Source organism: Heliangelus exortis, chromosome 2 (assembly GCF_036169615.1).
Source record: "Heliangelus exortis chromosome 2, bHelExo1.hap1, whole genome shotgun sequence".
NCBI lineage: Eukaryota > Metazoa > Chordata > Aves > Apodiformes > Trochilidae > Heliangelus > Heliangelus exortis.
Window position 1 is genome coordinate 86773597 of NC_092423.1, and position 25938 is coordinate 86799534.

The following is a 25938-nucleotide window of genomic DNA, read 5'->3' on the forward strand; positions in this document are numbered from 1 at the left end:
CACCTGGGCCTTCAGGAAAAAGCCCTGTGCCTTCTGAGGTCATTAGCCGTGCAATTAAACTAATGAAGAAATTTGAGCTAGATGCTATCCCAGCGTATTTGCTCCTGCAAATATTTAACAACTGATAGGTAACTGTCAGCCGCTAGAACCTGGCATTACCAGAGTCAGATAAAGGTCTCTGGAAAGACACTTTGGATTTGTTCAGCAGAAAGCAATCTGAAATGCATTTCTGGATCCTGATGGAAGCTGCTTGCACATGAAACTTAGAAGAGAGAAATGTTCAGATCATCCTCATACAAGTGTGAATTTATTTCATGTCCTATCCTGATGTGTGGGCAGCATGTAATCATGATCTGATTAAGTTGCTGAATGAGGTTCTACATATGACTTTGCAAAGATTTAGAACTAAAGCCTAAAAGTCAGGCATTGTAGAAACATGATGGTGAAGGCGTTGGATTATCCTATTTATCTTCAGTCTGCTGTCTATTACAGCCTCATATTCCCTACAACATGAATGGTAGGATTACCTTCCAATGATAGAGGAGGCAGAATAATAACCTGGGTTAGCTGTGAGCTCCTGGACTGTGGGTTTTCTTGCCATTGACCAATATCAATGTCACTGATCAAGGTCAGTGTCTGTCTGTGAAATTGGAAGTTGAAGAGCTGAATTTGAAAGTTCTCTATTGCAATTTGTAAGGGAAAATTGATTTTTCTAGACAAGGGAAATACAGTAAATGTAGTCTTTTTTTACCTCATTAAACTAGTTGCCACCTGCTGACAACTGGATGTACTATTTGAGTTAAATAGGAAGTTCAATGAGAACAAAGAACTAGGTAAGGATCTGATGATGATGTCAAGATGTTTTGAAAGCAGAAGTGGTGGTCTAAGTGGAGGTTCCTAATGCAGTTCCTCAAGAGTCAGTTTAGGAACAGCCTTCTGTCATTCTTCAACTAAAAATAAAAACAAAAAAATAACAGCATGTTAGTGAAATAGACACAATCTCAGAATTATTGTGAATGCTGAAAAGGTGTCGTTCAGGAAGAATTGGGTTGTTCTGGAGTAGCAGAAACTGGATTAGATTTCAAATATGCTTTTAGTAACTTAGAAAAAGAAGCTCTGATGCAAGCTAGGAAATCCTTAGTTGGAACTGCCAAAGAAGAAAGATGTTGATCCAGTGGCTAATCAGGAAACAGTTCATCCATAGAACTGTCAGGATCATGGAAAGGGTAAATGCTATCACTAGAGAAACTGATAGGAGTATTTCAAGTCAAGTTTGGGAAATGTTAATACCTAATTACAAATCATAGGGCAAATCCTTGTAGACTACTGTACACAGTTGTCCATGTATGGATGAAGACTTTTGTTTTGTAACATTTCTTTCAAAAGATAATGAAAAGCCCTCCTGGGGCATGAGAACACTGAAATTGGAAAGCCTTTTAGAAATATGGAGTATAAAAAAATCTGTTTTGATTTAAAATTATAAGATTGCAAAAGGATGCTTAGTTCACCTTTTTTGGCAGGGTCTAGATTTACAAGATCTCGTCCCATTCTTTATTTTGACCACCGTGTATCATTGTATGCAATGACCCTGCAAGGCTGAGCAGACAAAATCCTCTCTTATGACATATACTGTGTTAGATTTTAGTTTTCAGTGGCAAGTATTTACCTCTTGATAACACATGGAAGAGTCTTGTTATGATTCTACTGAAAGAATGAGGATGGGAGTAGTATCTGTGACATTTTTTAACCACCGTCTTTTCTATTTTTGACCAGTGTAGGTCATTAAGGTGAAGAAGGTCATTAAGAAGGTGAAGGGACCTTTGATTTGCAGCCTGTAAATACAGAGAGATGTTTTGTTCTTCAGACCTTGTTCTATAATGATTAGAGACATTGGGGTAAGCAGATTGTACTTATGATTTGAAAGGTCAGATTTTATAATCCCTTTCATTTTTCTGGATTTATTTATTAGAAAGCAATCTGGAATGTATTTTTGGATCCTGATTGAAACTGCTTGGACATCAAACAGCAGAGAGGAATGTTACAATCATCCTGACACAAGTGTGAATTTATTTCATAAAGCATCCTTTTTGTCAGAGCATTTAATAGAGTAAGATCTCTTACAGAAAAGGAAGTACACATTTCTGTAATTATCATGAAGGATAAAAATGTAAGCATATACTATGGAAAATGGAATGTGATTCATAAGCAGTTTATCTTCCTAATAAAAAACAGTATGAAGCCTCTATACTTAGTCTGTGGCCAGTGGAATCTTCTTACTCCATATTTACTAGGGCTGTATTTGTATTTATGTGAATTTAAACAGGGGAGTGGTAAGGGGTGTTTCATAACCTTATAGGTGATTACAGTTTACAGCCAAATTATCTACTGAATTATATTAGCTGAAATCAATGCCTTCCACTAGATGAACAGACTGTTCCATAAAACCTTGACAGATAAAGCATTAATAAGTGTCAGAGCTGACTTGGTCAATCGAATGATTTGCTGACGCTTCTTTTTACCACAAGCCTGCACTTTCAAGTTTAGTGCCAAAGGTTCACTATATATATAGCTGAAGACAGCAAATAGATCTTTTTGTGCAGATTTCTGACTAGCTGCCTGTTTCATTATATCCTCACTGGGGCAGTGTCTTCAGTGTGGAAATTCAAAAGATGGTGAAGCTACAGTTGCCCAATCCTGGCCTGGAGGACAGGATCCCTTCCTATGACCAACTTGAGGTCCTTGAGAAAGAAGAGGCAGACTCCAGACCCAAATGGGATAACAAGGCTCAGTATATGCTGACGTGCATAGGGTTTTGTGTGGGCTTAGGCAATGTCTGGAGGTTTCCCTATCTCTGTCAGAGCCATGGAGGAGGTATGTATTTAATATGTCTTAACTAACTTTGGCTATAAACTGGGTTTCACCTCTCTTTTGGGAAAGCAAATGATGGAATATGTTTAGAGCAGTTCCTACTAGAACGGTGATGTTCATCTCTAGCAGGACGGATGGAGGAGGTTATTGCACAGGTTGTGAAGGTTGTTAGTGATGGAAGAAAAGGAAGGGACAGTTTTTATTTTGGGACACAGGACAGATCACATCAGCCTTGCACTGTGAAGTATATTTTCTCAATCTAAAACTAATGTTACTTTAAATACATATGTATATATGTGTATATATATAAATATAAATATACATAATGTATATATATAAATGCATAATGTATATATATACATGCATATAATATATATGTATATAGTATATGTATATATAATGTATATATATAAATATATACACACAATGTATGTTTTAAAATATTAAACTAATTGTGAGTATGATTCTGGTCATGAATCCAAATGATCTTTTTATAATAGGCTCTTCATTGGTTTTGGACTGTATCAGATATAGGCTGAGTTTGTGTAATTTTTAATAGGAGTAACAGTGTGAAAGTAAACAAGAAGAATAAGTTTTTAGCAATTGGTGTTATTAGGCAATTTAAAGTCCTAATGTATGCTATTTACCATATAATTTACTGTGATTCCTTAAGGTTCAGATTAGGACTGAGGGACAATACTTAAAATTTTGTTTCACTGTTTTGCTCTTTGGTTTTTAAAGGTTATCTTGAACTCAGCCTTTGCTTAAATATTATAATACAACATAACCTTATCATTTTCTGACAGCCTTTTCTGTCCACTATCAACTTCTTATCTGTATTTCACTCTGGTACATATGTTGAAAGAATTTGTTATTTTGTGATGCTTGATCTTGAAAGTAAATGTTTTGCTTAAGGAACAGTATTTCAAAGAAATATGCATGAAATGTACACAATAAGATGTTTAAAAATTGCTCTTCATAGTCAGAGGAGAGACTGAGGAAGGCTTAGTGGGGAGTTACAGACTCAGGGATGTTTCACTACAGATGCAAGAAGAGATGCTTTTAGTTAGCATCTGCAGATCTTATATCTCAAGATTTTTCTAGCATGGTCCTATGGAAGTAAAATTTAAGGTATGAGGGTGGAGTCTCAGTAGGGGAGCACAAGTCTTTTGCTTTACCAGGGGCACAACTTCAAGGGGCAACGGGTACAAACAAAACCACAGGAGATTCCCTCTGAACACTTTCCCTGTGTAAGGGTGTCTGAGCATTGGCACAGTTTGCCTGGGGAAGTGGTGGGGTCTTTATTCATCCTTGGAAATAGTTAAAAGGCATCCAGACATGGTCCTGGGCAAATGACTTGAGGTGGCCCTGCTTGAGCAGAGAGGTTGGACCACATGCCCATCAGAGGTCACTGCCAGCCCCAGCTATTCTGTGGTTCTGTGAGTGGCTCTGTGTGTTGAGAGCTTGGAGTAGTTCTGTGTGTTGAGAGCTTGGAGTACAAAATAAAGGTAATTTGCAACACAGCCAACTGGTGTAACCAAAAAAGTTACAAGACACACGCACACATACAAATCATAAGCCCCTTTTCCTCAGGTCACAATTTTAATTTGAAAAAGTGGATGGATAGCTCCAGAATTCATGGCAGTCATTGGCTTTTCAGGTTCTTAGTCTTTGAAAACAGACATTTCCTCTTCCCCAGGGTTGACTTACAGGTGCTTTCCTGCTTTTCTATATTTTCATTCCCTCTTGTTCTAGCAGTACGAAATGCACATGAAAAATGACCATCTGACAAATAAAAAACTTGGTATGGATCATGGCTTTCTGACTGATGTCAGTGAAGATTTCTGAACTGCTTGTGTCATTGTTGTGTTTTAATTTAACTTTTCTGTGGCTTGTCCTTGTTCAGGAACTCTAACAAGAGTTATACCTGGCTTCTTCCTTCCCTGGGACTCTCTCGCTCAAATTTTCATCAGAAATTGAAAGGCAGAACATAGCAAAGAAATAACATAGCTGGCTCTGGGCTTAGAGCTGCTGTATATATGTATGATTCTGGAGCCATACTTCCTATTTTCCTTATTTTATCAGTTCTTCTGCAGAACCCCAGATGCTGTGACTCCTATCAGTACATACAAGTGAGTAACAGTGGCATTAGAATCCATAATAAGGATTCCTTAACTTCATCACACATGAGTGCGGAGAACCTCTTTGTTCCCTGCTGTAAAGTGCACCTCAGTGTATTCTGGTAGGTCTAAATCCAACTCCTGCCACTGCTGCCATCCTCTCATTACAGCTCCCATTCTCCAGCTTTTCCCTTCAATAAGGAAAAAGAAAACAACAGATCTCAAAGTTCTCATTTCTGAAGAGGTTTTAGTGCTGAGACATTTCCTACCAACTGAGATTTTTCTGGCCCCTGCATCTTTAATTCCCATTCAGCCATGCTCATGCTCATAGCAAACACCCCAAGATGCAGCACGCTGCATCACCTTTGATTGCACAGACACTTTTAAATCTGGCTTCTCCTGCCTCTCGCTAGAAAGCCATATTTAACAGACATTTTCCACAAATTTTGTCAAAATAATGGTCAGAACAATTCATTCATCTTTGCATTTGCGTGACCCTTCAGTACTCAGGTACACAGATGTGCCTCTGTAACAGAGTAGGGGAAAACAGCAATGGTGTGCACCTTCTTCTGGGTTAATTAATACAAAGCATATACCACACTCATGAGTGCACTGAGGAAGCTCCATTTCCCTCTTATCTGTCCAGTGCCTTGACCCGAGATGGTATATGTCTTCACACTTTGTGTTTTCAAGATGTTTCTTTGCTGAATCCTAGATGCAGGGTGGCAGGAGGTGCTGCTCTTTCACTGGAGGCAAGGATTATGCTGCTCCTCAGTCTGTCCCTGACCACGACTGACCCTGCTATGATTTCATCAGAGCCCTAAAGCTCACTTCGGATATGATAGTGGATTATGGCCATGCATTAAGGCATTAAAAAAATACAGCTAGTTACCACACAGCAGAATTCTGCAGGGGATGAGAATAAGTCCCATGTTATCACATAAGTACAGATTGTCTCATAAAGTCATTGCAGAATCAAGGTTGCATAGACTACCTCATAAAAATAGTTTCTAATTTTTGTGGGTTGGCTTTCCTGTCTTAACTTCTTTCGTTTTGAAATATGAGTCATTTGGATGAATGTTTGGAGCCATTTAGCATGGGTGGGATCTTGCAGCAAGGATGTAGGCAGTCATTGTTTCAGCAAGGACATTGCAAATTGAGGCTGTGACTTGTTCACCTACGTTGTGAATTTGTGTTTGCACATTTTGTATCCCTCATGAAACGTAAACAGATTATAGTGAAGTATAAAATTTACCTTTGTAGTACTTATGACTTCAAGGAAAGTGGGTATTTTCTCTGCAGACTGATTGTAGTGAAGTTAGTTAGGAGCACTGAGTTGTAACTCTTATTTTCAGATGTTTAAACCTACACCTAGAATTATCTGAGGGCTGCTTTTTTCCTCCACGCAATGCTATAGTAGTGTTTTAACACTGTGATATCCAAGGATACAAAAATAAGCCAGCAGCTACATAATTTACTTACTTTTTTTGTCATAGATGGTAAGCTTATAAAATTTAGTAGAGTAAACCACATTTTTTTTCCTTTTCACGTCTTAAGAGTTGTAAAAAACATCATTAACACAGGTGAACTTGTTTTTAATATACACATGGTGTAAAAGCTACAATGTTTGCTTCAGTGCTTTCACCAGCTTAATGAGATTGAAATTGATTTGATTGCTATCTCTGACGTTACACTTAGCCTTTGTTTAATTTTTCTTCAGCAACACGTCATTTAATCAACTGTTAAAACTTTTTTTTTCTCTCTCATGAGCATAATAAAAAAGCGGATGTATATTTAATGTTTAAACCATCAATATTTTTTTTTAAAAGGTCTTTAAGCGTACAGTTTGCATCTGTCTACAGTAAACCTTGACATTCTGAAACGTGCCACACTGAACAAAGTGATAGTTATGATATCAGTAATTCCTCACTAGTGCTGGTACCCCTACTATAGCTGAGGGGTAAGAATATGATGGTTTAGAAAAACATCTCTGCCTAAAGCCTACTTGTCTTCTCCCTTTGAGGACTTCTGTGAAAGCAATAATATTTTTTTCAATTTCACATTGAAACTCTTAGATTAAAGAGGGAGTAATAGCTATACAGATGTTCAAACCAAATATTGTATGTTCTGAAATACAGCACTGAAGCAGGATGAAAATCTATTATCTCAGCTGCAAGGTTTTCAGACTGGTAAGGTCATTCATTTATATATATCTACGCAGCAGTTACTTTCACATCATTGGTTTATTTGTTAGGTTCATAAAACTGTGGCAGCTTAAAAAGCATTGATTTTTTTTTTTTTAATACCCCATATAGCAGCTTTGCAGGATCATCATTGTTGCTTATTTTTCCATTACAGCTTTGTTCGGAGAGGCTGGAGAGAAACTGAGAGAAATGGAAAACACAGCAGAGTTGTATTTCTGAGCTGACTGTTAGAATTGAACCTTGGAAAGAGAAAATTCCAACAAAGAGAAAAAAGTGGCATACATAACAGAGAACTGCCATTTTTTTTCTCTTGAAATAAGCTGAAGTATTACTGCAGCTAAATATTGGGGGTGTTACTTATTTGAGCAGTTCTGACATGACACATCCTGTGTCTTTAAATCATCACAGCCACACATGGCTGCCCCTTCAAGCCAAAAGTGTTTCAGTTGGTTTGGGTTTTTTGGTTTTTTTTGCTTAGGGATGTAGATTCTGCACTGCAGGTGTGTACATATGCCAGGTATTTTATGTCTGTGATAAAAAAAGGGGTGGACAGAGCCTCACCTTCTTCAGTTGAGTCCATCCCAAAACCTGAAATGTATTCCCCAGTGTTTCCAGGGTAGCAAGGAAGGTGGAGGAAAAGTCTGGAGTAAAGGAGGCTAAGGGGAGACCTTATTTCTGTCTACAACAGCCTGAAAAGGGAGTTTGTAGCCAAGGGGGCATTGGTCCCTTCCCCCAGGTTACAAGCAATAAAACGAGAAAATATCCTCAAGTTGTGCCAGGGGAAGTTGAGATTGGATATTAGGAAAAAAAGGTTCCACCAAAATGATTGTCAGGCATTGGAACAGGCTGCCCAAGGAGATGGTTCAGTGACCATCCCCAGGTATTTAAAAGATCTATAGGTGGGGTGCTTAGGGACATGGTTTAATGGTGGACTTGGCAGTGTTAGATTAATGGCTGGACCTCATGATCTTAAGTCTTTTCCAACCAAAATTATTCTATGATTTTGTAGTTTCACTTAAGGCGTCTTTTCCCCTTCTGGTGACTGTGAAAGGAAGGTTACAGAGTCTCTTTATCTGACTGCTCTGTCCAAGATGTGTCATTCTTGAAGACATCTTTTACTACATCTTAATAAAGGTCCCACTGTACATAACACGAGACCTCAGGAAACCTGATGAGGTTGATAGAGGGGACGTGGCATCTCCTGTCACTAATGAAGAGAGTTCAGCTCTGAGAGCCTGGAAGCAAATTTGATGCATTGTGGAGTCCACAGAGAGAATGTAGGGACAGTGCTATTGCTGCATCTCCCTGCCTTGGAGAATGAGCCATGATACCTACCCAGACTGCTAGAGCTGTGTGAGCAGAGGAGCAATTTGCATTTAAAGTTTGGAAGACTCAAGCATGGAATTTGGAGCCCAAAAGAGAATAATACCAATCAGCCTGCTTTCTACTGAATGAAAAGCTGAGACTACCTATGAATGCTTGTAGGGCTTCATAGGAAACAGCCTGATCTTACCTCCCTTTTGCTAGCAGAGATGGTAAATAAATTAATTTTAAAAAAATCCTTGACAGCTATAATAAGAAAAACGTGGTCATAGATTGGAAGGACTATAAGGACTGTATATTTCCTTATGTAACAAGATCTTGACCAGGGCATGAAAAGTTCCAATAAAGTTCTTAAGTGATCATACTTTGACCTGATGGAAAAAAAAAAGTGATGTGTGTCCTTTAGGAACAAAGATGGTTAAGCAATGCACCTTAGCAGAACGCACTGCCAGACCATTCTTAAGTTTCAAGAGAGAACATAGAATCACTGTAAGCTGAGTTTCTAAGTGCAAATGAGGAGTATTTGGATCAGGCTGCTGTACAGATACATCTCCTGGACTTAGTCACTGCCATTGCTGAGGAAGGGCTTTGGCAGAGTGAATTAAGATTTCACTACAACAGAAACCTATCTGACATGCAAAAGGGCATATAAAAAGATCCAGATGTAGCAGCTGTACTCTTACGAGATGTCTTGGGCTTTAAACACAGAGACAGTACTCTGGAACTGAAAATTGCTGCTATAAACACAATTATCTTGTCCTTACCTCATCTTACCCTCATGAGAACTCATGGACAGAGTGTAACAGGAGGGCAAGTGTGTGACATGAGGTTGGAACACATGATCTATTTCCAGCTGCTAGCAGCTCCCTGCATTGATAAGTAACTTTGTTTCTGTGAAATGCCAGAGGCTCTGTGTGTGAAAGTTATCCCACTGACTCTCCCATGTAGGAAGGAAGCCATCAGGGTGTAGGGGGACAGATCTCAACAGTGAGAAGGCAGTCACTGAGTACTCTGCAAAAAATCCTCTTTTCAGTGATAGCAAGAATAAAACAGATGGAACAAGTAATCATTGAGACAGGGTGGGGTATCAGTGGGGTACAATCTCCTTGAAACCAAATCTGCACACACCACATTTCTTATCAGATGGAAACTGTCCCTCACATCCATGCCAATGCATGTGCCAGCACCAAGCAGGTCCATACAGGCAAAATGGGACAAATCTGTGGAGATGCTGGAAACTGAAAAGACAGAGGGAGTCAGATACTTGTAGTGACCAAGTCTGACAAATTTTAGTGAATCCCAGAAACTTTGCCAGCACGGGGAAACAACTTTTGCAACATCCACAAGGACACCAGGGCACAGGCAGCTTAAGTGCCTGCTAAGATCACAGTTTCTGGCATAGCTGCTTTTCAGCATCCATCCACCAAGGCATGGAGAGACAACTCTCCTATTACATCTGACATTAGTAGCTCCCCCTGTCAGTAATTTTGTAGAAGACAGAGAGGAAGAACCTTGTTTTGGAAGTGGCCCTAGTCCCTCTAAATTTGACATATGTCCTATATATGTTGTGAAAATACATATTTAGAAAGGTGCAAATTGGGAGGTGATTTCTTGAGCACTGATGCCATTTTTAATGATAAAATCATAGAATCACAGAATGGTTTGGATTGGAAGGGACTGTAAAGATCATCTTACTAGACCAGGTTGCTCAAAGCCCCATCCAACCTGGCTTGAACACTTCCAGGTGTAGGGACTTCCCTAAGCAGCTTGTGCCAGTGTCTCACTGCACCCACAGTAAATAATTTCTTCCTAATATCTAACCTAAATCTATTCTTTCTCAATTTGAAACCTTTGCCCCTTATCCTACCAATCCTTATGATTGGTAGACTGCAGTGCTAAATTTGAGTATGCAACTAGAGGAGATCAGTTTCCTCAAATCTAGTATGGGCCACCACTTTTCATTCTTTCTGGCATCACAAAATAGCCCCTTTCCTCACAGGTAAGGGACTACCAGCTTGAGGCTCCTACATCTAGCAGGTAGCTGCTCTGCAGTAGTGCAATGCTATTCTTCTTGAAAGGACTACGTGGTCCCTGGAAAAGTGAATGTAGCTGAGATGTGAGAACTGGGGAAGAAAAATGGTACACTGTCCCCCTTGGTGCTGATGTCCCTATTCTCCACTTCCCAAGGTGACAGACTGACACAGAAGGAAGAGGAGTCAGAAGAGTTGGAAGTTTATCAAACTTCTCTACAAATAACAACTGATAATACATCCTTCAGCTTTTCACTCATAAAAATGTATCTGAAGAGTTATTCTTCTATCTCTCCTTTGAAACCTTTTTGAAAACTTTGAAACCAGTTTGTTGGTTTCTGCTTCTCCAGTGACAGCTTTAATGCATACAGGATGTGCTAGACTGCTTTTTAAAAGTGTAAAATTTTTAGTAAGAAGTTTTTGTGTTGATATGTGGCGTGCTTTACAGAAGTCTCAGAATATCATGTCTCTACACTTACAGTTTGACAGTTAACTTCAACAAAAAATACATTTGCTGGTGCACCAGTGCACAGTCCCACAGCCTGGGATGTGGCATATGCATTTTTCAAAGTGCTCAGCTTTTTATGTATTCAAACTTTCTGATTTTGATTAGTAAGTCTTCAAAATGTCAATAAAAGACAGTCGGGTAACTAGCATTCCGTAGGAGTGGAAAGCAAAAAGCATAGCTGGCCAACTTCATTCTAATAGTGGCCACTTGAAAAAATGATATTTTTTTTTTAGCACACTTGATTGAAGTAGATGGTAAGTGAAGACTTTGCAGTAATGATAATTTCTAAAACCTTGACATAGACAATATCAAGATGATACTCCCATGAAGAAGAAAAGCACATGGTTCCCTTCAGAAAAAAAATTAAACTGCCTTGAATTCAAAACCTGAATTCAAACCTAGTTTCTGTTCTTCAAATTTATTCTTTAATGTATTATCTGATTTCATTTTATACATGAGGAAGAAGTCAGCAAATACTTAAACCTGAACTGGTCTGCATTTTTTATGTACTGCATTTTTATTTTTATGTACTTATTTACTGCCAATGGTTAGGAAGTTAAAGACATTTTGTAATGATAGATAAATACATTTCTAATATGTAGCAATTTTCAAGCATTTGACTCTGCACTTTGTTATTTCACTGCTGTGTTATATGTTATCTCCATGTCCGAAATACACTTTGTTCAGGAAAAAAATAATTTAAAAAACTTATCCTATACTAACCAGCCTCATCAAAATTAACAAGGTTTGAACTCTGAACTTTAGATCTCTTCTGCTCATATATAAAATCAGTCGGACACAATTGCCAGCTATTTATCGGTTATTTTATGCAGACAGTCTCCTGCCTAATCTTTTGAGGCATCTTGCTGAGTTCATTCAACCACTTTACATAATTTGTAATGATTCACAATTATAAAAATATAACCTTTTGCAGAAGAAAAATGAAGTGGTTCCAGGGAAGTGCCTACCTTTGCCCCACTTGCAATCCAAAGGTAGATTCTTCGAAGCTTAACCTTGGGAGTGTGTAATTAGTGTATATGTTTGTCACCTGGTAAGAGTAAGGATTCCCAGCTGAAACCACACATGCAATGAAGTCCCTTGCTTGGGCAATTGGGCAAAAGCTTTGTTCAGAAACTGGAGAAGGGTTTCCACAAGTATGCTTACAACTCACTGTTTCAAAATCCCTCAGAACTGAATTTTGCGCTTTATTGTAGTACTTAACTGATTAGAAGTATCTCTTTTTTTTTTTTTTTTTTCCTTATTTTTTTAGGAGCCTTCATGATCCCCTTCCTGATATTGCTAATCTTAGAGGGGATCCCTCTGCTTCACCTTGAGTTTGCCATTGGTCAAAGGCTGAGGAAAGGCAGTGTGGGTGTCTGGAGCTCTATCCATCCTATCTTGAAAGGGGTTGGTAAGTCTGAAGGGGATACAAAAAGCCACCTGAGAAAGCACAAGTCTCTGAACAGATAACTTTAAGAGCAAAGATTCGTTATTTTATTCTAGCGTGCCATAAGAGATTCCAGGATCTATTCCTTTTCCCTGTTTACAAACTTTCCACTGACAGGTCACACTCACCATGATAAGGCACTACGACAGTTTTGTACCCATGTTCCCAGGTATGCAGCTCTAGTTAAAACCTTTCCCTAGGTTGAAACCAGTTCAGGGCTTAAGATATATTTTCCTTATTGTCTGGTTTTACAATATACAATTTTTTTTCGGTAACTTCTCTATGGATAAATAATATTTTAACCATTCTATAATCCTGTCTACCAGACTTCAGATCCATGCAATGTTACTTTCTTACATCTGAGAGAGGTACCAGGCTAAAAGCCATAGAGACAGAACCTTGCAAAAAATACTTCTTCCCACCCATATTAGACTCCTGAGTATTCAAACACTCCACCTGACGATGTATTAAAAGCAGCATAATGCACACAGCATTAAAAACTTCACACATACCTCATTGCACAGGAAACACAGGAGACACCATCTGGACATCAGAAAACACTGGGAGAGTGACCAAGCACTGGCACAGGCCATGCAGGGAAGTTTTGCGGTCTCCATCCTTAAATATATTCAAAATATGCCTGGACATGGTCCTGGACAACCAGCTGTGTGTAGCCCTGCTGGAGCAGGGGGTTGGACAAGATAATCTCCAGAGGTTCCTTCCCCCACCAGCAGTTCCGTGACTCTGTGATTACCACACACTTCAAAGGAAAGAAATGCCACCAGTTAGGACTGTTGTTGGCATCCACAAAATATTACAAAGTTACAGAAGATATTTGTTGATTGCATCTGAAATTTTTCAAAATTTTTCAGAACCCAAGAGCCCTCAGGAGCTAATCATTAGCTTTTGTGGTCTGCCAGAGAAGTCACCAGGGGTCGATGACTTGGGGATGAGTGGAGAAGGAGATATAAACTTGAATCCTGCACCTTTTCACAGGTTGTGCCTCCTGGCACCTACCCCATCCTATAGATTGAAGATCAGCCAAACACATCTGCTGAGCTCTGCAGTGACATTATGGAAGGGGAATATAGTCTGGGTCTCTTTTAGCCAAAATCCCAAGTCAGCTGGGACCCAGCATCCCACACTCCCTGGATATCTGAGGGCAAGACTGTGAACAGGAGTGTGTACTGTCTGTAAGGAGAAAATCCACCCATAATGTTGGCTCCTAAGTGGGTGTCAGCTTCAGTCCTAGAGTAGTTTTAGGCTGTACCTCCATCTAGGACTCACCCATTCAACACTTAGGTAACAAATTCACAGTAATTAAACCTACACCTATAATAAAGAAAGGAGAGGGAAAAGTTTAGAAACCATGTAATCAGGGCAGGAAGGAGAGGAGGGAAAGGTTAAGACTCCTACCATATATTTTGATAAGTTTTGAAGACAAGAAAATTGGAATATACATTCTGTTATGATTAATTTTTTTTTTTTTTTTTTTTTTTTTTTTTTTTTTTTTTTTAGGTATAGCAGCATTGTTTGTATCCTTCCTGGTGGGTTTATATTATAACACTATTATTGCCTGGGTAATGTGGTATTTCTTCAACTCCTTCCAAGAGCCACTGCCTTGGAGTAGCTGCCCTCTCAATGAAAACAGAACAGGTACATCTTGTGAAATAGTATATTTTGTTGTGCAGCATATTTTTCTGCTTCTAGCAAGTAGCCTAATTGACTCTCTTTCTGTAAAACAACAGCAAGGCATGGCAGTTCTGTCAGGAACATCTTGCTGTTTTAATACTTGTGTTATATAAAAAAGTCACATTATACAAAGTGTGATCATTGCTTAATCTTTGAGACAAACTTTGACTTTTTAAAAGAAGCTTCAGAAATTATTTTGACAGATGTGTTCACATGCAGAATATTCACAACGTGCAAGTCTAGCATGAGCACTAACATTTTGAAAATTCAGATAATTTGGTTCACCCATCTCTTAACTCACAGTCCTCTGTTAGCATATTGAAAAGGAGAGGGGAAAAAAAGTATGCAAAATCCATATGAAACACCTGTGTCTCTCAATATAACAACAGTCTATAGCCCCTGGGAAGCTGCTTGGTGATAGCAGCTTTGTTTTCTGTAGTCAGCCCTGCACATACCCATATGAAGCAGGTTTTTTCTGGTGGGTCAGTGAACAGCTCTTCACAGGTCTTTGCTCCTCTTCTCCCACAGTAAGAATAAAAATCCTCATGGAAGGGCAGTCCAGGGCAGAATACTGCACAGGTCAGAGCATTGCAGGCATCTGAGAATCCAGCTTAAGCTGACAAGACCTTCAACAATGTCCCACAGAATATAAAGACAAAGTTTTGCTCATCTGAATTGGCTGTGAGAGGGGAAGAGCTGCCCAGCTGCAGGAAGCTGTGGGCTGGTGCCAGCAGGCAAGAAAGAGCAGGATGCAGGTGGAAAGCCCCAAATTTTTTGTTGTTTGGTTTTGTTGTTAGGTTTTTTTAAAGGTAAGGTAGGAAGCATACAGTCATTGAAAAAATTCTGCCCACCTGCTTTTTTTTTTTTTTTCTACTAAAAAACCCTATATTCTCTGCAATATACCTACACTCATGCTCAGAATTCTTCTCCAAACATTCTGAGGCAAAAGAGGCTTTTAACCTCATATTTTTGTAGGAGAAAATAAAATTATAAAGATAGAAGAGTTTTTGAGTGAGCATTAAACGTTTTATCTGCATGGTTGAATTCATAGAAATAAATATTAAAATTATATTAAAATACCTGCTAAAGAACTCTCTTTTAGATCTCTCATTTTTCTATGAAACCGGCTTCTAAGAATCTGAATTTTGCCAGCAAGAAGTTCATTGTCATTAGGCAGCATAATTAAGAGCACTGTTGTTTATTATTTAACTTCCTCTTTTTTTTTCCCCCAAGAAAATAAAAGACATACAGAATGACAACGATTTTGTGTTTACAGATTACCTAGAAGAGTGTTCCAAGAGCTCTCCTGTAGATTACTTCTGGTACAGAGAAACATTAAACATCTCCACTTCCATTGACAATTCAGGGGGAATACAGTGGTGGCTTTTGTTATGTTTAACATGTGCATGGGGTGTACTGTACCTGTGCACAATCAGAGGCATTGAAACAACAGGAAAGGTACTCTTTTCTTTTTTTTATGAGATGATACTAATCATGCTGCTATGATTCCTTATTTGTACAGATTTAATCATACCGTAGAAACTTTTTCTTGAGTAACTTCATGTCTCATCACTGAGGCTGCTTTTTGAAGAAGGAAGCTAAATGAAATGGAATTTGATTTGCTTTGCTTTGATTTGATTTAATTTAATTTATGTAGGGATTTTTGTGAGCAATTCATCTTCCTTATCTTTATGGGTGCTAGTAAAATATTCTTTAGTTTGATGTTACCACTCTAATATTTATCTCTAATGAAGGACCAAGGGACTCTATCTTTTCACTGTAGCCATTCTTCCCTTTAAAACATGCATGTACTGGTTTATTTGGGATTGTGCTAGTCCTTAATGTTATTGCTCTAGAAGACTGACCAGGGTTTTGCTGCCCAGAAAAGCACTAAAAGCCCATCCTTGCTTCTGCAGCATCACCCTGATCTCAGGCTCTACATCATTTTTATGCTGCTTTTGAATCATCCCAGTTGAATTTCAACTGTGACAATTTGTTATTTACATGTCTGTAAAAATTTTTATTATATAAAAAGGTTCTGCCCATACTGTTTCACTTGAGCATAGTTTTCTGTTGTATATTAATTGTGACTTGCTTGAAACTTGCCAGTGTTGCTAGTGGCAGTGCCTTATTTATCCCTCTCTTCTCTGCAACCCTATTTTTATCCAGGTGTTCTGTCTTACTTAAGAGTTTTATTTACATGCTTCTGTGCAGGCTGTGTATGTAACATCAACTCTTCCATACCTTGTGCTTACCATTTTCCTAATCCGTGGCTTGACACTGAAAGGAGCAACAAGTGGAATTGTCTATCTCTTCACTCCTAATGTAAGTCACTGCATGGCTCATCCCCTGGTTTCTAACTATCCCTCAGGCACCTTTAAAATCTGTATAGGTGAATCCTTTGCATCAGATGTAAAATATGCATATATACACATACTCTCTCACTCCATACCATGATAGCTTACAAAAAAATGGAAAATTAAACACAGGGGAATTCAAGTGGTTTGGTGCAAGGCAGGCTTGCATTCTTTTCCTAGGATGTCCTGAAGGCTCATTAGGGATGAGTCTAATTTTTTAAAGTTAAAATTTTAAAGTTTTTAAAGCTGCAGCAATTGTGCAGCTGAGAGTAGGACCCACATGTATTGGTCTGGCTCTGTGGAAAAAACACAAAACCCTAAGAGAATGGTTTAACTGCACAACAGATTTTAAAAAATTAAAGGGAGATTCATTATCTATGAGAAGACCTCTGAGTGGTCACTATTAATTCTAAATAATAAACACCTTTTTGGAAACAGGCATGGCAGCTGTAAGCTAGGAAAAGTAATTTATCAATTTTCAATATACTTGCAGAAAATCTGCAGATAGATTTTCTTTTTGATATAAAGAGTAGGTTTGACAAAAAGTGTTGACTTATTTATTAACATTCTTCAGAGAATTCTGCATAGTTAGTGCTCTTGGTTTACTTACTGCTTTTCACCCCACATATTCAGTCTAAATAGCAATGTTTCATATGCTTAAAGCTGTGTGATTCCTCAGGTTGAAGAGCTGGCTAACCCAGTGACGTGGCTGGATGCGGGTGCTCAGGTCTTTTACTCTTTCTCCCTGGCCTTTGGAGGTCTCATTTCTTTCTCCAGTTACAACTCTGTTCAGTAAGTATCCAGGAAAAAGCCAATTTTTATTCAAGTATTTTATTCTTTCAAAGGAAACATGCTCACTTCTGCCCTGTCAGTACACTGTAATTGGGACTGGGACAACATCCCCTCAGCAATGTAAGGCACATTTCTGATCCTAGCTGTCTCAAGCCAATATTTCAGGCCCTGATACAGTCTCACTTTCTACAGAGAGATGCAGAGGGAGAGAGATGGGGATTTACTGCCCACAAGCAGCTGAGGAGCAGGAGTTTTTTTTGTGGGAGTGCTCAATGCATGGTGATGCCCTTTGTCTCCATGCTGTCAGAGCTGGGTGATGGTGCACACATTTCAAAGCGATTTACAGACCACTCTTTGATTCTTTAGTATATAAGAGATTATACCTCTTGAAAATTTGAAATTAAAATTCAGTTCCTTCCTTTATACATGCAATGGGACAAAGAAGAGGTGGGGTATGAACTCTCATCACCCAGGGCATGACCCAGGTAGCAAATTACGATCTGGTGCTATATTCTACACTCACCCTCCCAAAATGCTGAAGCAACCACCAGTGTTTCTTGGTACTTGCCATGCCTTCAGGACTCTCCTCTTGAAAGACAAACTGTGTGGCATTCTCTGAACCTAATGTTATGGATGAATGTCTCTGAAATGTTTTGGGTAGCTGGTTCAGGAATGTATTGAGAAATCTGTGTTTCAGTTTTGGATCGGGTTTCACCACACATTCCAGTCAGCATTTCAGTCACCAGTGTAATTCCACCACTCTTAATTTCAGATGTTTTTTCCAAAGCTCATATGTAACTTCTGTTGCCTGTGAGTCTCAGTGTGAGGTGACAAGCCTTTGCTTCAGGTTCAGGTCAATTTTCCCACAGCCACGAGGCACAGGGCTGAGTATGTTCTGCATTCTTCCCAAAGACCCAAAGGAAGGAGCAGTGTCCTCCTGCTTTTCCAACACACGGGGCTGTGGCACCAGGCCACGTTCCTTCAGCTCTCAGTAGCTCGTGACTTAAGAAGCAAACTGCAGAAAGTTGTGACATTCCCATGGAGATGAAAAAAAAAATTCTGCAAATTCCAGAGTGTGACACTGTGGTGGTGGTCACCTGCAGTCCAGCACCAGCTGAACCAGGTGTGAGTGACTCTGCTCTAAGATGGTTTGGGGTTGCACACATCTCAGAAAATAGCTGAGGTTTCGATGCCATCAGAGATTCACTCATTCATAACCAGGAGAAGTTTGAGCATCCTGCTTTCTGTGAAAGAAATAAATATTCCTGCCAAGATGGTCCCTGAGAATCTCATATTACTGTGAAAATTCTGACACGAGAGTACAGCAAGGAATTTCCATGCAGTGTCCTCCACCCACTGGAGACTATGGATGCTATAAGTGAGAGAAGGTCACAGTATCACAGGTCTTGGCTGGACAGGCTTCTCTTCTCTCTCCTCTGAAAGGTGATCAGAAAATTAAATAGACAACATCAAGTTAATCTCAGTGGTCCTCTCTTGCCCAAGACAAATACAATATCTAGAGCTTTACAGCCTTCTCATAAAATCATTAACTAATTTAATATTGATTCTTTATCTTCTCCATCAGATGGAAGTATCTTTCTGCCTCTGCAATATTTTCACTTTAGCACAGATCCATTGGAAAGAAGTGGCCACAGCAGAGTGGTCTCTACCAAGAAGTTTAACTTCTACAAGGGAACAGCTTGTTTGCCTGACTTTATCAGCACAACATTCCATACTATTCCCAGAACTTAAGGGCATTTTTAACTATGTCTTTGTCAATGGTCAAACAAAACTGTTCCCAGATGCTCTTCACTATTACAGCTTCACCATACTGAGCTGCTATGGAAGCTTTTGGTCACTTTTCCCTTCTTTCTGAATACAAACCCATCTTTCACCTTGCAGCAAAACACCCCAGCAGCTGAGACAGAGCCTAAGGCAATATGTGTCTGGACATATGCATGCCTGGCATGAAAAAGAGGAGACATACATTTTTGCCTCTCATGTTTTACTTTCCATGAGCCAGACACAGAAACAACCCAGGCAATTATTCCTTATGAATAGGATTATTTGAAGGGGACAGCAGGGGGAAAGTACAGATATTAAATTGGGTAAGACATCAAGTTTTAATTTACTAAATCCATCTTCAACAGCTGTACTTGTATTTTGTTAGAGAGCATACTGCTGTACTTATGTGCCTGCAGACTACTTTTGTGTTAGTCTCATTAGTCAGCTTTTTAGTATTTTGGCATTGTGCTTGAAATCCATTTTTTTTCCTCTTTGAATTGCAGCAACAACTGTGAGAAAGATGCCCTGATTATCTCAATCATCAATGGTTTCACATCCATCTATGCAGCAACAGTCATATACTCCATCATTGGATTCAGAGCCACAGAAAGATATGATGACTGTTTTGACACGTAAGTTATTGAAAAAAAAATCCAGAATACACTGGTATTCTTGGGCTCAGGTAGCTCCATAAGCATGATCGTAATTACTTTATAATTTCTGAGCAATTGCAGCTTGATGAGTAAAATGAATCCTGAGGATACTGACAAATAATTTCATATTTCCTGTATTTCCCTTTTTCAGAAATATCCTTACTCTGATGAATGCATTTGATTTGCCAGAAGGTAATGTAACCCAAGATAATTTTGAACAAATCCAACAGCTTTGTAACTTTACCGATCCTGTGACTTTTGCAAGCCTGAAGTTTGAAACCTGTAATCTGGAAACTTTCCTGAATGATGTAAGTGTAACCCTTTGACTCATATTTATACTGCAAATATGGTAGGACTGCCTAGCAAATTTTTAATTTCCTAAAAATTAAAAATTTCCTTTATGAGATTATTGTTTGGTTTTGGTTTTTATTTTCACTGATTGATTGCAGTTGTCTTGAAATGCACTTGAACTGAAGAATTACTTTTGCTTTTTAAGAGACAAACTGTTTAATTTCTCTGAAAAATATCAGCAATATATCAGACCAACAGCTAAACCCACAGGTCTTCTAGGTTGGCCTCAGGTAGCTGGGAAAATAGCTGCAGGTATTTCTCAGGAACTGTGTGGCTGCAGCTGTGGTGGGAGAAGGATCTTAAGGAAGAGAGTCTGAGAGGAAAGAATCAATTGAAGCAAGACCTGTCCTGACCAATAAGAGTGTTACAGCACAGAAAGGGTGGGCCTTGACAAGAAGGTGAAAAAAGTTACAAGAGAAAGTAATTGCATGGACGTTTTGGGTTTGGTTTTTTTTTGGTTTGAAAGGTAGTGAATTACAAATGAAAATAGGTGTCCATAAAAACACGTGAACTAAGTTTGCATTGTGATTACAGTATAGATATTTCTGCATTAGGACATCTTTGTGGGAACATAGCAGAACTTTTGTGCTATGGAGTAGCATACACCACGCCCAGTGGTGTATTTTAAGTAAATTTAAGTGCTGCATGATGTTAATGAGTCTAATTTTGGACCTTCTGAAATCCTCAGGGAGTCGAAGGAACTGGCCTGGCCTTTATTGTCTTCACTGAAGCTATCACCAAAATGCCTGTTTCACCTTTGTGGTCCATCCTGTTCTTCATCATGCTCTTCTGCTTGGGTTTGTCATCTATGTTTGGAAATGTGGAAGGTGTGCTTGTACCTTTACAAGATCTTAAAATTATACCCCCCAGAGTGCCTAAGGAACTTGTTACTGGTAAGTGGCTTTTAACAGACAAGTGACCTACCCCCCACCACAGGGAATAATTTATTTGCTGAAAAATCAACCCACCACCCATCTGCTTTCTGATCTGGCATGATCCTAAGATTCCTAGATAATCTGCTGAAGGTTTTTTCACATCCCCAGAAGTGGGCAGCTTGGGTGTGGTACCTTCTGAACCTACAGAGAGCTGCTCACCCTGAGGCTTGTCCATCAACCTGCTCATGGTGGTTATTACCTTCTCCTGTGGGAAGCTGGAGAACCTGAGTCCTTCACCTGGGCAGGATTTGTCCCAGTGCAATGTTGTCCCACCGATTAGGGAGTAGAGAATCTGTTTTCTCTCCTCAGCCTTCTCCCATTTTGTTTGTAGCATCTCCCATCTGTGCCATTTTTAGGAGAGTTTTGCCATTTTACCTGAGTAGTAGCAGACCTTCCCAGAGCATCATTAAAACAAAACATTTTCCTTCAGGTTGCAACTGAATTAAAAGTTACTTATAAAGCTTTCTAGCTACTGGAGAAATGTCTTATTTGTTTTCTTTCTTTGCCTGAATGTGCTATTTTGGTTTTTTCTTCACAGGTCTCATTTGTCTGGGGTCCTATTTGCTTGCTTTCATTTTTGTATTAAGCTCTGGTAATTACTGGCTGGCACTATTTGACAGTTTTGCTGGATCTATTCCCTTGCTAATAATTGCATTTTGTGAGATGTTTTCAGTGGTCTACATCTATGGAATAGACAGGTAAGAAAAACAAGTTAAGCATTACAAGTAACCAGGGCATAAACTGATTAGTTATAAAGCTGCAGTCTTGCTACACCTTAATGCAAGTAATTTATAGAAACCACTGAAATTACTCAAAATTACTTTAAGTTTTGTTATTGATTCTAAAATAGTTGTCAACACAGAAAATAATGCTTTGTCAAGTGTGTGTTGGGGAGTTTTATTTGTATGTGGAAGCTTCCCACTTTGCTATTAATACATTACAAATAGATAATGCTCTACAGCAATCATCTAAAATAAACACATCTCTGAGATATTTCAAGAGAGTACTAAGCCTTACCAAATGCTCTAGAATATCATAAAACGAATGCAAAGATTTTTTTTTTTAAGTAGGCATCAGAAAACTGTGTGCAACAGTTATAAAATGTCACTGTTACACATTTACATTTTAAATTTGTTGGTATTTACAATAAATTGTCTTCAGGATAACTGCATCAAACATTAAAGTAGCAGAAGAAAAGTACAAGCACATTGGCACTGAGCGGAAAGTTTAAAATGGAGCCGTACCCCAGGAGTGGTTAAAGCAAATGATGAACAAACTTGCCCAAAGCAGGGATCTCTATGCAGGCTGCAGCTACTGTTTTACAACAGGATGCAAATCCCAGGCTACTGAGATATGTTTATCAGTTTTAGCAGTGAGTAATTGTCCTATCAACTCTCTAGAGATATAATAAATCAAATCTCACCATCTTTCTGTTTATAATTGATACGTAAGTAATATTAAAAAACCGTGGGAACTTGAATCACCCATAGGTTTTCCTTGAACCCGTGCCAGACCCTCCAGCTGGGCTCCTCCTGGCAATGGGGTGAATGTCCTTGTGGTTTGTCTTCCCATGCTGAGAGTTTTATATTACCTGAGGAGGTATGAATTGACATCAGTAAATCAGACAAGTGGAGGGAATACCCTAGCGAAAGGTCAGAAAAGTCTGTGTGGATTACTTTCCTTTCCCTTTCAAATCTCCAGACACTTTGCAAACTCAAATTAAAACTATTCCCAACACATACAAATTGTCTGAGGCCATAGGGGCACAGAGATTGATTCAGAAAAGAGCTGCAGGCCAAATTTTCATGTTCCTGGCCACTACACATAGCTGTAGCTCTGAGTCCAGAGCTTACCAGGCTACCTAATGGTGGTGTTAGCTGTTCCAAATGAGTTTCTGTGGCTTTTTTTCTGAGAAAGGATCATTGGTAAGAAGAGAGGAGCTCTGCTGCTTGAAGGAGAACTTGTGTGTTGATACCCTTGACACTTTCAGGTGAACTACAGCTGGACATGCTCTGTAGTCAGCACATGAGCTCCACATAGTTTTAAAAATAGTATCTAGATCTTAGAAGTTAGGGATGAAAAGGTAAAATAAATCTATGTAGTAATTGAAACTCAGCTGGAGTTCTGTCTGTTGTTCATAGCTGTGGGACCAACTGGGTATTCTCCCTCAGACTTAGTCCTGTAGGATAGACAGAAAAGCAGGACAAGAGGACAAAAATAGAAGCCACAAACTTCCAATGTAATTCTGTTTTTAAGAAGTGTGTGCACATGGTGCTGCATCATATGTAAAGGTCGTAAATTGGTTCAGGACTGATGCAGATTCTATCATTCTGAATTCAGGGACCATTTTTTTTTGTGGAGACATTGCTGCCCCATTGTCCACTGTGTGCTGGATCAATAACCCGAATAATACATTTTTAGGTATCCTTAATCATGCTCAAAGTTAAATACTGCTTCAGTACTCAACCTGATAGCACTGCTGGAAATGAAAATTACGTAAAATATTATTCATAGAATCTAATTTTTAAAATTACTCCAATTTGCTCTTGCTCTTTTTCATCTCCTTGTCATTCCCTTTAACTTATGCAGCTCTGAGATGCTAACCAAAAAATCCTGAAACAGTACTGCAATGTTACAGAGAAAGTCCATCTGCATTGATTGATTCTTCTGTGCTGACTTCTTGAAGAAAGCACATTTTCAAAAATAATTCTCCTAATTTACTTTTTAGAACCACGAGTTAAAAACTTCTAGCCTGGTTACAGCAATATTGACCTTAATTTGAACTACTTAGGTCTAACTCCTGCTGTTGTTTTTGTTCCTGGTTTCACACTGGCATTAGCAAAGTCCTGGAAAGCACAGCTACATGTAGTTTGCACTTTCTTGTTTATGAGCAGGCACCCTTTGATCCTGACCCATTTTTACTGTCCTGAACTTCCTGTTCTTGTTTCTAGGTTTAACAGGGATATTGAGTTCATGATTGGACACAAGCCCAATTTTTTCTGGCAAATTACCTGGCGATTTATCAGCCCTCTCATTATGTTAGTTATCTTCTTCTTTTATTTTGTGGTGACAGTCAACAAGGAACTGCTCTATAGCATTTGGGATCCTAGCTATGTGAGTATGCAAACAAAATATTTATTTACAATTATTATATATACTCTTCTTTAATGTAAGTCATAGTCTACATTCATATCCCATTCAAAACACTTTTCAGGTTAAAAGCTTGCTACAAAACATATAGTAATAATAAAAAATAAAAATTTGAAAAGTAGGTCCTAAATTAGATGTGATGACTGCAGCTGGTATATAATGACAACCGAGTAGCTTTTCTGAAGTGGAGATCACCAAAACATAAGTCCAGTTGTCAGGTAAAGGTGAAACAGATGTTAGTGCCCCAACAGACATTATAGAAGAAATGGAAATATCACAAACTTTCTATGTTGACAAAGGACCAAAACTGTGAAAAAATTTTGACTTTGCACTTGTTTCTGTGTGCTGGTTACTCATCACTGACAGAAGAAATTAATATTAATTAGTATTAATATCCAGACCTCTTCTTTCCTCTTCCAAATGTATTGGTATGATTTAAATTATAATTGCAGCAATAAGGGATCTACTTTTTCTTTTCTTACCTGTCGAATAAAAAGCTGTATGTGGTACAGAGAAGGGCATATTAGAAAAAATGTGGGTCCCATAATTTTTTATCCCCTACTTCCCTGCCCACCCAAAGGTCATTTATCCACCAAGCCCTGGTGGACTGTGAGTCCCCAGCCCCAGCCTCACATTCCTTTTTGCCCAGGAAATGTGCTAGGAGCACCCCCTCCAGTCTCCATTCCTGGCTCTTGCTTCTTCCATACCATCCTCTCTCCATCACTCTTAAGTAAAAATAACTCCAAAACAGCTGAGACCAGAAAGCCTTGAGCTGGAAACTGCTGTGGAATTGGCATATTATTGTGCTATTATGGATAGATACAGCTCTGATTACATTTTATTGCCCTGCTGAATTATTGAATGTGTGCATGTTCCCACGTATTTGCTCCTCACAACTTTCTCCAACTTGATTGTTTGCTTTTTTAGGAGGAGTTCCCCAAAACACAGAAGAAAGAATATCCCAGCTGGGTGTATGCTATCATTGTAATCCTTGCTGGAGTGCCCAGCTTGGCCATCCCCACCTTTGCCATCTACAAAGCCATCAGGAACTGCTGTCAGAAAAAAAGTGATCGGATAGGACTTATAGTCTCCTCATCTGAGACCTCTGTTAATGGAAACTTAAAGTATTCAGCATAAAACCATTTAAAAATGTGGAAGAATGCTTTATCAGTGAAAAGTGTAAAAATATATATGTATATTTTTAAGAACCCAGAGTTAATTTTCTTTTCATAAAAGGATCGCTATGTGTGGCTTCCAGGTAAACATTTGTTTACTTAATATTGCAATGTGCCATGAAGAGTTAATGACATGGAAGTTAATCCTGGAAGCAAACCAGCCACATTTCCCAGCAATTGGGCACCTGTCCAAATCATATGTCTTCTTTTGGTTTTGTAGACAGCTTTTTTAAAACTGGCTTGCAGTTCTCTGTTTGGGGCTGCACTGAGCCTGACGTGCCATAAGTGACTCTCCCAGTGTGCAATCATTCTGGCTGGGTGGCCAATACAAAGGGTAATTTTATACTGAATTCTCTTGCACAGTAAATTGTTTTTACTTTATGTACCACCGTGCTGCACAAAGCCAACAATATTATTTGTCATGCAGAAGTTTAAAATATTTAATAAAACATTCATAAGTGTAAGAATGATGACCTGCTCAAGTTGTAATTCTGGATGTTTTTTTAATTGCCTATTTCTTTGAAGTTCCTAGCAGACAGTGCTGCTTT

General features: G+C 38.8%; 1 protein-coding gene across 1 annotated transcript; it reads left to right on the plus strand.

The window, feature by feature from the left end:
• The first annotated feature begins 2560 nt into the window (after positions 1-2560).
• SLC6A19 (solute carrier family 6 member 19) lies at positions 2561-25860 on the plus strand. Its single transcript, XM_071736870.1, has 12 exons — positions 2561-2871; positions 12324-12464; positions 14019-14156; positions 15469-15650; positions 16407-16517; positions 17229-17341; positions 19630-19758; positions 19931-20087; positions 20819-21023; positions 21604-21763; positions 24017-24179; positions 25143-25860. The coding sequence occupies exons 1-12, from the start codon at positions 2670-2672 to the stop codon at positions 25350-25352; spliced, it is 1911 nt and encodes a 636-aa protein (XP_071592971.1). The 5' UTR covers positions 2561-2669; the 3' UTR covers positions 25353-25860.
• Positions 25861-25938: the final 78 nt, after the last annotated feature.

Excerpts from the sequence above, each read along its gene's own strand:
- SLC6A19 (XM_071736870.1), top strand. The coding sequence starts at position 2,670 with ATGGTGAAGCTACAGTTGCCCAATCCTGGCCTGGAGGACAGGATCCCT. Across the intron at positions 14,157-15,468 it reads TCTCAATGAAAACAGAACAG|ATTACCTAGAAGAGTGTTCC; the intron begins GTACATCTTGTG and ends TTGTGTTTACAG. Across the intron at positions 21,764-24,016 it reads TACATCTATGGAATAGACAG|GTTTAACAGGGATATTGAGT; the intron begins GTAAGAAAAACA and ends TCTTGTTTCTAG.